The sequence below is a fragment of the Excalfactoria chinensis genome, chromosome 15 (assembly GCF_039878825.1).
Source record: "Excalfactoria chinensis isolate bCotChi1 chromosome 15, bCotChi1.hap2, whole genome shotgun sequence".
NCBI lineage: Eukaryota > Metazoa > Chordata > Aves > Galliformes > Phasianidae > Excalfactoria > Excalfactoria chinensis.
This window is the reverse complement of record NC_092839.1, coordinates 6004543-6017336: the sequence shown is the minus strand read 5'-3', so window position 1 is coordinate 6017336 and position 12794 is coordinate 6004543. Positions and strand designations below refer to the sequence as shown.

Below are 12794 nucleotides of genomic sequence, written 5' to 3'. Positions count from 1 at the left end.
ATGCATTCTGTGATGTTTGAGATTATTAATCTTACCTAATCCGAGGCCCATGAACTCTTCCCCTCCAGATGCATAGCCTTTAATGATTCCTTCCTTTTCACGTCCAGCACCAGATAAATACCGAGTTTTTACCCCAGTTCCTGTAAGTTGTGCTAGCTCCAGCTGGCTAATACATTTCAGGATCTAAAACCAAAGATATTTTAAAACATATCTTCTGGATACCATTATGTATTTATTCCTTGCAGGTTATCTAATCTTTAAAAGGACTATGACAACAACAATAACAGTTCTGAGGTAACTTAAACAACAACATTACTAAAGCAACTGTAAATCAAACTGTGCTGAGTGATTCATTCAAGATCACCAGCTGCCATAAATCATTCAACACTGGAGGAAAAAAAAATAATATAGTGCCAAGAAATCTAATTTAGATCTCTAACTACCAGAAATGACCTTTCTCTATATCTCACAGTATTAGCTTTCAAAACTCGAATTGCATAACTGCATTACAGCAGCTGCCATTTAATAATGACAGTGCAGGTAGCAAAAAATGCACAAACTGTCTTGCTATAAAGCATGAGCAGGCCTTTCTGACTCCCCCACACTGCAACAGCCCTTGGATCAGCACAAGCATTTGGGGGTTGTGCTTTAAACCAGGTCCATGCAACTTATCAGCTAGAGCCCCTTTTGGTTCATATTATCACAGTCAAGGTCTAGCACCAGAAAATATAACGCAGCAGGAACATTCCAATTTAACAGCATCACTGATTTAGAAGTGATCAAAGAGTTCTTGAAAAATATACTTTAAGAAAATAAGTATGATTCCTATAGATTATTCTCCCCTTTCCCTCACTAATTACTGTGGACCTAGTTCTTCATGCAGTTGTGGTGTAAAGGCTGCTGAACGCTACAAAGAAGTCAAGAGCTGTGAGTATTTTTTATTGCATGAACAAAAAAGCAGTAGTTTCTGAGTAGAGTTCCATGAACTGCATTGAAATGCAAATTAAGCATAGTTTTAATTATCAAAAGCACCTACAAACACAATTATACACTTATATCCATATTTCAAGCAGAGTTGAAACACATCCCAGGAGCTAGATGTGGTTAATTAAAGACTAGAAATAGTAAGCAAACCAGAAGAACAAAGTCCTGCAGATTTTCAAAGAACAATGCAGTTGCACAAAAATTATTCAAGTTGTTACCTCGTGCCAAGAGTTCCCAAGATAGTTGCCATCTGTGTGAGCGACTGTAATAAGTGTCTTAATGGTATCTATGTTCTTCTGTTTCATTTCTGTAATACTGGAACTGGCAGTCAACAAGGAAAACCGAGCAAGGGCCTGAACATAAGCATCTCGTTCAAGCTACAAGACACAGAAACGTGACATTGTAATAAAGTCCTTGAAGAGGCAGAGAAGGTTACTTGGCCAGTATGCTCATGCTACTTTACTGCATAACTGTCAGTTATATTAGAGCATTTTCCAGGGCAAGAAGAACAGCAGGCAAATTAGCAAGTGCTCTTAATAGGACTCAGCAATAAAAGGCAAGCAGAATTCTTGAGAAAAGTCTCACACAAACCTGCATTCCAAAGATGCAGGCTATTCGAATTGCACAGCGTATGCCTTCCAAACAAAGGGATGCAACCTCTGTGTCATCACAGTTCTGCAAACCAACGCTGTAAGCTGCCAACAACGGAGTCCAAACAAGCTAAAGAAAGGAAGAAATTAAGTTCACAAATCCATTAAGATTTTAGCCTAAAACATTACGCAATAGGGACTAAATACATTTCCCCCACGTTTTTCCATGCTTCAAACTCTTAACAACGAAGACATAACAAGAATTTCACAGACACTCACTTTGAACATGGGCCTGACATGATCCAGATGAGTGGCACTAGTAAAAGGAGCCTTTGCGTGGCTTACTGCCTCCATGAGAGCTTTAGCAGTTTTAGCCATTTGTTCCATCTCCAAGTTGTACAGCAGCCTCCGCTGCTTCTCATTAGCTACACCTAATGGGAACATCACACAGATGAATTGTTGGTTTGCTTTGTTGTTTTTTTCCCCCCCGCATAACAGAAGAATTCGTACCTTCATATTGACAGACATTAAATGAAAGTGCTGACAATGAAATCTGATCTTCCAGAACCATTAGAATTCAGGAGGCTGTCATTGGTTGCAAGCTAGGAACTCCATCAGCAAAATCCACACCCCAATCTAAGACTTGATTCTACACAATATATCTAGATTCTGCCTTTTATTACATACCAAGCACAAGTCAGACAGGCATAGTCTATTAATTTACTCTGCTTATAATAATGGATGTCAGTTTTAGACTGATATCTTCTGTACAAAACAAGCCTTTAACCAATTTAAAAATAAATTACTAACTTAGTGTAAGGATGAATAAACACAAAAGATTGTTTTGTTTCTGTTCTGATCTAAGAAACTTGCAAATACCACGAAAAATACAAAAAACAAAGCACTATGCTGAAGATTCAGAATTAAATGAATGACCGCTGTGTATGAGGAGAGCACAGCTGGAGACACTGCTTTCTACAGTAGACTACACACAAATCTTTGTTTGCTGTGGATGAAAGAAAGCAACTGTAGAATATGACCATACTCTTCAGCATCTCTTTTCTCAAACATTATCATAAGGACAGTGACATTTATTACCTATGAACTGGGACATGCTGCTGATAAAGAAAAAGCACACATCTTATATATAAAAGCAAGAAGCTGATGAAGAAAATAACAACAAATGTCAATTGTTTCTTATCATTTCCCCTGCTCTCATTGAAAAAATGAATCCAGTTTCTAGTGCCTTTCTGCAGTGGAGCTGGATGCACTTACACAGCCATGTTTCCATCGCAGAAATAGCAACATTAACCAAAAACTAAGCCAGTTTCATTCTAGATATCTATATTAGTACACTAAATGTAACTCATATATTGCACAAAGATGTTTTCAAAAGCAACCTGAACTCCACCATGCCATCCTGAAAGTTATGCAATAGTTCAGAACATGTGGTCATTCCAGCCTCTAGATCCTTCTTACTTGGTTTACTACACTTGGTTGTAATTGCATATTCTTTTGTCTCCTTCATGGCAATTTTCTTTCCTTCTATTTCTTCATATATTGTGGATAAATACTCTACTGGCAGGTCTTTACTGTCATTGATTCCTCGATTCATTTTAATGTACTGTTCCTTTGTCATTTTATTCTTTACCTGTAGAAAAGAATCAGGATATCAGGTTTTGAATGCAAATTCTATGGAAATCTGAGCTTCTGCCAGTTTTTTTGTTTGTTTGTTTTAATTTCTACCTGTGGACTGTGTAAATCTGTAGTCAGCATTATGATAGAGTATGCCAAAACATAGGCAGTGTCAGCACTAGCAAACAGCGTTTGCCTAAGAGAAGAAAAAATAAACATGTTATTAGAGACCTAATTCCTCTATCCGTTACCTCCCTTTTCACAAGAAAGAAAACAGACACACCTGTGGAAATACCCAACCTGGTAAGAGTAACAGCTGTACCTCATTCTTAAGGACCATGACCAAAACAGGCATTTTTCAGGCACTTATCCAATACAAAGTTTTGAATTACCGTTGGTTGCACTCAATGTATCTAGCAGCAAACTTCTCCATTAATCTATCAATCTTTTGGGCTTCACCAGGCAGCCGGAAGCCTTCCAGAAATATACGCAGAGCAGAGACAAAGTCTTTCCCACAGAAATCAAGCTGGTCCACATAGGCATACATCACTTCCTTGTTAAACTTGCTGCCTTCCCCAAGAAATTCCCCTGCTTGAGTCTAAAAAAAAAACCAAGAGACAGTTACTACGATGCAATCCAACTGCCAGCTTCGCAAGAAAACTTAAGAGTTGCACAGCATTGAATTCTGTAAGATGATTCACAAAGTCAGCAGAGGAACCGTTACAAGGATGGCAGGAAACCAGCATCTCTAGAAAACAGACACAGCCTGCTTATTCTTGTTTCCCTTATTCCCCCCAAGGTGAAATGTGCATTAACACAGATCCAAGTAAAGCTAATTTGCACCCACTTCATATGCAGCGGAGAATGCTTTGACACTGTGCCACATGAAATTCCTTCACTTGACAAGATAGTGCTAATGCAGATATATATAAACCCTATGCCCCTCAGCACTTCATTGAAAACAGCTACTTCACTAAAACATCTGGGATACTTTATTAAACATTAGAACCCTTATGCTTTTAGTTACCTATTAATTAAATATGAACTCAGAGTGCATACAAAAGGATCAGACAGAAACACTGTAAGAGTACTCTTGTTTTAAAACAATATGAATAATCTTATATTGCCTATAGTCTTACAGAACAGAGACGTTCTTCTTGGTGCAGAAACTGTGCAATGTCTTCTGCTGTACTGCCAAGCATTCCCTGCTCCTGTAGATACTGTATTCCTCTCTTTGGTTTTTTGTTAAACCTATTCAGACAAAAACATGGGTGAAGTGATGTATATAAATTGAAAACCTCTCTCTTGAAATACCAGATATCAGAGAATTTCCATTAAAATGCTGAGAAAGTTCTTCAATTTAATGAAACAGCAATGAACCACTGCTGAGTAAGCACTTCACTGCAACTACTTCAATAACGACAACAAATGGTTTAAAGAGCTGGAAGACAATGTGTCTGCCTACCCAAATCAGTTTCAGTCTAGGTACACGCACACCAAGATACCAGCAAAAAAGGAATACTATGAAACAAGCTCTACTCCACTCAAGAGGTCACTGAATTCCTTCTTAACTACAGTAGCCCCCCCAGTGCTCCCTTCTGAAAGAAGCAAGAGCCTTCAAGATTAAACTGAACAGACACATGACCCTTTACTTGTGACCATATAAGACTAAGAAACAACATGGCTGTACACTATTTATTTATTTTTTTTTCCATTATTGAACTTACAGCTCTATTCCATGTTCAATTATTTCCTTTTGTTGTTTGATGACTTCAAATTGCTCAGGGTCATCTGGGACAGCGGTCTGGGTACCAACACTCCCAACTCCTGATGACACAGTGGAGTCCAATGAACTGATGCTACTTCGTCTCCCTCCACTGTCAAGGCATTTTCCTTCAGCTATTTCCTGTTCAGATGGTTTATATGTACCTATTTATAAACATGAAGAGACTTAAGTCATCCTGTTTTGTAAAAACTGTTAGAAAAACTTCTACTAAAAGTTTATAAGCCAAAATAATAATTTTAGCAGGCTTACTTTTTGCCAGACTACACTGCGCAAATGTTATACTGATACATTTCTAAAGTAGTTCAACAAAAGGAGAGAAAACATCAGTACCTCTAAAGATCTTTCACTTGCACCTGGCAGCTGCGAGATATGTCATACTCATGTTCTACATATGCCAGCTTTTATAGTGTCTGCAATGGCTAAGTTTTAAAACAGACCCTGGTTATTCAAATCTGACATTTGGAGGATCAGCTACTGTAACATTATTAATAACCCTTTGTAAAATACATAAATGGTCACATAAAATCCCAGCATCCACACTAGTGAATAACTTCTGAGCCACAAGGAAAGACAGGAACAAACTTATTTAACAAATTAATCTCCCTATAAGGAAAACAATCTTACCCAAGCTTGTCTGATGGTTGGGGTTCACATAAAGGTCTTTGCTCCATTCTACCATACATTTTAAAATAGAAACCAAACATTCAAGCCCTTTTTTCCTCAGGCTTAATTCCTAGAAATATCCAACAAAAAAACACAATATACTTGTATCCACAAATTTTTAGGATGCTTTACATCACACCATTTAAATCTTACTAAGTTTATCAGCTATGATGATACCAAGTACATTTCTGTCCCTTGACAATTTAGGTTGGACACATCTAGGCCTAAAGCAACCATAACTAGACTGATGCCACATTCCAGCTGCTTTAAGTGCTGGATCTATTCACAGCTGATAAGTACAATCAAAAGGCAATACACCCCAATTCTTAAATGCAACTTAGATGTATGAATGATTACGAACACCCAGCAAGTTTCTATAGCATCAGAGGTCTCCACAAAGACAAGTGTCTCACTACTTTAACTTTACAGTAAACTAGCTCATCCAAACACTGATTCTAAGGTCTCTTGATATTACTTTCATTCTTGGCCAAAGAAACATATGATTAAAGAAGGCTCATTTACTGGCCCACTAAGGGAGAGAGGATCAAAAGAGCACAGAACAAGTTCAGTGTCACAATGCAGACACACTGCAAAACCAAGTAAATCAATCATTCTGTTTCATTATCCAGCTTAAAAACTTATACATATAAAAACTCTAATACAGCTATCTAATAAAAATAAGTAATATCAATAGGTTACAGGCAACATAAACTACAGAAAGTATCAGTAACCTAGAGACATAATTGTACCTCATACTCAAAGCTGTTATCCTTACCTGCAAAGGCGTCATTCCCAATTCATGCCCACTCCGTCCCTGTGCGATTTTGGACAAATCATTTACAAGGCGTTCAAATATATTAGCAGCATTTAAATCACAGTCATAGTTCACATAAATATCCACCACGCACTGGGCATCTTGAAAATAAACGAAAGCACAAGCATTATAGTTCTGTGTGACGGCATTTTTAAAAGTAAATACTCAGAGCAGGCAGTGGGTTTTAATACACACATTCAATTGGAGCTTTAAGGGATCAAATTCATTTTTCCCCAAAGAACTTCTTAAACATGAGATATAGTGTTTTTCTAGAAAATAATTTTCATCTGCTGCCAGAGGAAGAATCTGCTTTTTCGGCAATATAAATACCTGCACAAATTCTAGTTAAAGTCTGAATCACCATCCATTTGTGCTCAAATGAGCTTGAAGAAGTCTCTAAAATATTCAAGAAGATCTCTTTGAAGAACACCTGCAAAATACATGAGGAAAAGGACTTGATCTGAAACTTGTTAGAACTATGTCAAGCATACAAGTTCATTTCTACTCACAATTTCTCTTGAAAAATATAATCTCATGTACAGAAGGACTCAAATACAGAATTAATTTATCAGTATATTATGCAAACAAAACCAAGACGTTAAGTTGCCATTGGATTTTTAATCACTGGAGTGTCCTTACTCGAGAATTAGAGAACAGAAAAATGGCAAAACTTTCTCACCTCGATCTGCATTTTTAAATGAGTCTTAAAATTTGAGAGAAGTGTGAGGAAGATGGCGAGAGAGAGCTCAAACACATCAGGAACAGATGAGACTCCATTTTTAGACAATGCTACACAAAGGTATTGCTTGATTGCATTGATGAACATTTCATGTGTCCTAAAAACTGGACCAGCATTCTGTAGTACTGAGAGAAGGAGCTGGAGAGACACTATCTTAGAACGTAATTCATGGGATCTAGAAAAAAGAATCAAAACAGAAAATAAAGATTTACTGTATCTCCGAATACATACTTGTATGCAGAAATGTTTCGGATACTACATTGTAAAGACATGAATCTAGGACTGACATTTGCTTCATCAAGCAAACTGAAATAAGGGTCCGAGTGATAAATTTTGAATACCCACTTTAGCATACAGCAACTACTTATCCACACCCCCTGTCTCCAAAAGCTACCAGGAGAGAACAGAGTAATTAATACAGTCTCATTACTTAGGATCTGGTGGTCCATCACCCAGTGGTTTCATGGAGAGCTTGCACAGTGACCTGAACACAAGGAAGGCATCCTTTTGCAGAATATGAGAAAATTTGGCAGCAGCTTGATGTCCAGATACATCTGATTCCTAAGGAGTAAAAAATAAAATACTGGATACTCAGTGAGACAAAGGAATAACGCAATTAAGAAAGATTCTACAGCTCTTCAAAGAATTAGTTAATGATTTGCTAACTCATAAATGAAACCTAAACTGGAACCCAAGTGATCTGGACTGCCTTCTCTCCTCCCACCAATACTAAACTACAATTAACAATTAATTTTAGAACAGTCACTTTCAACATCTACTTAAGATGAATTTGCTGCTTCCTCTCTGAACCTAAGCAGGACACGAACATTAAGTCCTCTGTTCCTTGTCTCCTCAAGATCCCACTGTATTCATTAGCATATTTTTTTTTCCTCCTTTCCCATCCATACACAGGCATCCTGTGAAGTTATTTACCAGATTATCAGTAGAGGAAACAGACTGTCCATCATCTGAAATCCCATTTGTTTGTACATTTTCACTACTGGAGCCAGAAAGAACAGTATCTGCAGTCTCTATTGCAGGTAGAGCCTTAGCCATTTCTGTTACTTGCTTCTCTTCAGCTACTAAAGGGGAGAAAGAAAAATACAACTGAAACTTTTTTCAATCCATGACATTTGTGAAGCTCTATAACTGACTGGCACAGAAGCAGCAATAGTAAACTAGAAGATTTTTCAGCTACAAGCAAAAGAAGAATCTGGTAAGATGGTAAAAGGCCTTTTCTTATTGCTTTAGTATGTGTTCTTTACAAGGTACTTAGTAACAATATTAAGAAAGAATCTGTGCTTTTATAACTACAGGAATAAGAATTTTACAATAAACATGCATCTGCTTGATTTCTGAAGATTTGCTACCTTTCACAGCTGACTCAACCACATCTTCCAAGATGCCTTTAACCATTTCCTTTCCTCCATCAGTTGTTTCCTCTGATGAAACAGAGAGATAACTTTGAATTTTGTACTTTTGTTTAGGAAGAAGACAAAGGAAAAAGGGGACAGAGGCAGAAAGGTTAGAGGTAGTAAGTTATCCTCACGTAGTTCTCATTTAAAGCCTTTTCAAAGAAGTCATATGACAATATTCATTCACATTATTTCCACAATTTATTTCCAAGCACTTATATTTTTAATGTAGCATCTTTGTCTTCTGTGTTTATCAAGTGTTATGATTTTTTCTCTTCTGAATACCTTACTTTTCTATTTTGATACAGTACATACACATGATAACGTTCTCATAATACATATTTTTACCACTATCACTTCAGGCATATCATGATTACTTTTCCACTCTCCTTCCCTTCCGTCAAACTAATCAAGTCAAGTTCCAGTATAATTCTATATACTGGAACCAAATATAGTTTCATAAGAATTCTAGGACAAAAGTAAGCCTTTCTTCAGTGGTTATAATACTGCAGGCAATATCTAATAATAGCCTGGATACACTGAAAAGCTGCCAAGAAGATGCGAATGTTATTCGAGCCAATAGCCCCTCTTGTTTCTCCCAACAGTAGTGTAAGAGAGAGTCTTGCAATAGAAATGCAACTGAAAGCAATTCTTGTTCACCTGATGCTGTAGGAACCAAATCCTGCTCGGACTTCATGTTCCCATATCCTGTCCTCTCAGGCTCACCATTAGTTAATTCCACACTTACAGGAGCAGTGCATTTGGCTTCCTGATAGTGCTGCTTTAACTGACCCATCTTTGGAGATCTGGTCACCGCTTGAATTGCAGGAGACTGAGATTTTTGCTGATTTGTTTTTCCCACTTCTCTGGATTCTTGTACCTTGAGAAAACATTGTGAAAAAGAATTATCTAAGGCAGAAAACATAAGGGAAAACAAATAAATACGACAACTGATGTACCCTTGAGAATTCACATACTTATGAGAAACAAAGCAAAACACATTGCTTGGCTACTCCAATGACGAAGACCCGCTTCAGTTCAGGCATCGGAGTTCAAAGCTTATTTGAGAAGCTTTACAAAACTGCTCATCAGAAAGCAAAGTGGTAAAAGCGATAGGCTTCTTATTTCACTCTTAATCAAATTGGTACACCACAGTATGCTTCACTGCAGAATATGACAGCTGTTTTAAGTTACAAATCAACAGATATTAAACTACAATAGACACACAAAAGCATCCTATTAGTTTGTCAAGTTGGAGATGAGCAAAAGTAATAGGTACATACAGATTGATTTTCCATCCGTGTGAAAATGACATTTAGCATCTGTGTAAGGGTAGCTTTGGCAGTTGTCTGATTAATAAGATTTTTACTGGCCAGGTAGATGTTGTAACAAGTTCTAACAGTCTGGAGAACCGTTCCTTCATGAATTTCTATATGCGGAGATGTTACTGCAGTGAGAAGAGCCTGAAAAATTCCAAGAAACAATAGATCTGAATTCAGTAACATCTCTAATGCTCTAAATACAGTAAAATACCTAATGCTGCAAGAAATGGAGAAACTGGATCCTAAGTGGAGTTTCGTGACTACTTTTTCAGCTACAAAAATCAATGATGGAAAAAAGCTAATTAAAATCACACAATCACAAACTGCATCAAATAAAATACCTTAATTATCTGCAGTTGTACTCCTTCATCTGTTTGAGGACCCTGAAAGCAATTGCAAATTGTGTCAACTATCCGGTCAATCAGGCGTTTCCCAGGAGCTCCACTGTCTGGGGCATTGCCAGTGATATGTCCATATGCAATAAGTTTCTAGGTGAAAAGAACACAAGTTAGTTCTATAATTCTGTGATGTAGATAACTGTATACTGTTTAGTAAAATACAGTTGAGTATGCCCTAAAAAGGGGGTTTAGGCAGCTGTAACAGTTTAAAAACAGAAATTTAACATCTTCAGTAGCCTTGTCAGCAAATACTTGTGCTGTTCACACACTTAGACAAAACAAGATTTAATAGGTAATACTGCCACTGGACAAAATTTATTCAGCCTTTGCCTTTGAGCCTTCTCACAACAGAAAGGTTCAGTCAAAATGGCATGATGAAGCTAAGTCACACTTGTTTTTCCTCTAAGTATTGACAGAGGAACAAGGTAGAACAATTCTGGAGTCTGATTTCCCAGCACATCAGAACTACAATGGACACCACGGTAAATATTCTTTTTAAAGCAACGCAGATCAAATATTTTTAAAGAACAATAAAAGAATCCATGAGCTTCAATGAACGTTTGTTTCACTGTAAAACAACAAAACACATGAATTTCTTGCTTCTGCAAGATGAGCCTTCAGCCAAATCTGAAGATAACATACTTTGCAGTTTATGCATTTAAACATCCACAGCACAGCTGTATGTTTTTAGGACAATAATACTTCTCTCTAAGAATGCCAACAGCACACAAAATTTTAACTGCATGTTATTCCATTCCACTCTGAGTTTTAACTTACCTGTAAACAATCCAGTGAAGTACTGACAATGCGGGGTGACTTTGACTGGCAGGCCAGCTCAAAGGGAAGGAAGTACTTATCAGCTTCAATGAAGTTTGCTTTTGGTGGAGCAACAGTGCCTTCTCTAGGTCAGAGGAGAAGAGTTGTTTATTTTTCTGAACATATTATCACAGCAAACTACCCATCCTCCTTTTTCACATTTAAAGCTAAATGGTACACAGAAGCGTACAAACAAAATGCAAGATTCTCTTATGCATACTTTCTTTAAGAAGTTTGATTTTCTTTAAAATCACACATGAAAAATGCAAAGTTGTTTTCATTTTGCATCTGACCTTTTCCACATACTTTCACTACCTGAAATACTGGAGAACAACTTAGTGATAAAACTAAGCCATTCTGAATTACATAAACAGAGCATGAAGTACATTTTTTTTTTTTTTTTTAGTGTATTTTGGAGCTCATTTCAAAATCATTGCACAGTCCTGGAACAATGTTTTAATACTTTAGGTTAATAATAAAATTACATCGGTATTCTTGATCTATGTAATTAAGATCATAGGCTATCAAATTGAAAATTGCAAGCAGCAGCAGCAGGTATGGTAGTAGGCTATATTAAGCCTAGTAATAGGAAGTGAAAATCTAACACCTGTTAGACGTTTTGCAATTATTTCATAGTGAAATTCAGAAGGCAGTTATGGTTTGAGTACCCAGAGCCACAGACATTGTGTAAGAGGGAGATATGGGCCACATCACGTTTTTGGCATAAAGGTGAGCAACTGAGTATTCACAAGTTCACTGCAGTAACTTGGGTGTGCTTCTACATTTCCATTACCAAATTATTCAGTTTGCTGTTTTCTTGCATAGCTTTCAGCAACTAATAATTTACCTTTGTTTTTCCAGTTCTGTCTTTATTTCATCTGGAAGAAAGAAAAAATTCAAAATTTTTAACACCCGACATAACTGACTGACAACAACACAAATACAGAAAGTATCATAAAGCAAAGCAGCTTCAAATCCAAGTCTTACATCTGAGTACTCGCTACTCCTTTTCTGTTACACCCTCAGCCTGACATCACAGACACCACCTACAGGGAGGCATAGCTCTTAACTTCCACATTTAAAAATTATTATTCCCCAAATATTCTTCAGAAGGCATCTTTTAAGAAAATATGTATATATCATATGCTATGTTTATTCTGTGAAAATTAAATAGAGAGCTCAGGTGCGGAGAAGTTTTTAAGCCACTACGTAATCCATTAGTTCAACCTGAGACCCTCCTATTAAGTCCCATGCTGGTTAGCTGACTTCAATTGAATAAACAAAGTCTCACTCAGAGGAGAAATATGAAACAGATACTGTCATCTTGCCAGTAGTTTCTTCTTCTTCATGAACTTAACTCTCTTGGGGATCTTTCAAGAAGATGAAATACAGGAAATAAAAAAGCTCCCGGTTTCTATTAGAAACACTACTAAATCCTTCATATCATAATATGGCTTTGTAAGAATTTCTATAACACATCACCTCAATGTACAACACAGACCAGCCACAGCACAGGTACAAACTATGAACACCGACACACATACCAAGCAGCACACACAGCAAAGAGTGCACAGCTACAGTCAACTGGAACACCACACGGGATCCTGCATCCAGCACATTCAACCTCATACC

At 37.1% G+C, this 12794-nt stretch overlaps 1 protein-coding gene across 2 annotated transcripts in view; it reads right to left on the bottom strand.

Annotated features, from left to right (window-relative positions):
• ARFGEF2 (ARF guanine nucleotide exchange factor 2) overlaps nt 1–12794 on the bottom strand; it is a 31634-nt gene that overhangs the window by 12562 nt on the left and 6278 nt on the right. Inside the window, exons 2-22 of one of the 2 annotated variants that reach the window (XM_072349962.1) lie at nt 12010–12040; nt 11124–11247; nt 10290–10436; nt 9910–10089; nt 9287–9506; nt 8582–8653; nt 8145–8293; nt 7642–7772; nt 7152–7386; nt 6803–6902; nt 6434–6573; nt 5620–5728; nt 4937–5138; nt 4349–4460; nt 3602–3807; nt 3321–3405; nt 3054–3225; nt 1854–2005; nt 1576–1704; nt 1203–1361; nt 36–183 (exon numbers count right to left, since the gene is read on the bottom strand). In XM_072349962.1, the coding sequence (XP_072206063.1) occupies nt 36–183; nt 1203–1361; nt 1576–1704; nt 1854–2005; nt 3054–3225; nt 3321–3405; nt 3602–3807; nt 4349–4460; nt 4937–5138; nt 5620–5728; nt 6434–6573; nt 6803–6902; nt 7152–7386; nt 7642–7772; nt 8145–8293; nt 8582–8653; nt 9287–9506; nt 9910–10089; nt 10290–10436; nt 11124–11247; nt 12010–12040 (3003 nt within the window). The remainder of the gene's footprint in view (nt 1–35; nt 184–1202; nt 1362–1575; nt 1705–1853; nt 2006–3053; nt 3226–3320; nt 3406–3601; nt 3808–4348; nt 4461–4936; nt 5139–5619; nt 5729–6433; nt 6574–6802; nt 6903–7151; nt 7387–7641; nt 7773–8144; nt 8294–8581; nt 8654–9286; nt 9507–9909; nt 10090–10289; nt 10437–11123; nt 11248–12009; nt 12041–12794) is intronic. The other variant, XM_072349963.1, reaches the window with a different exon arrangement.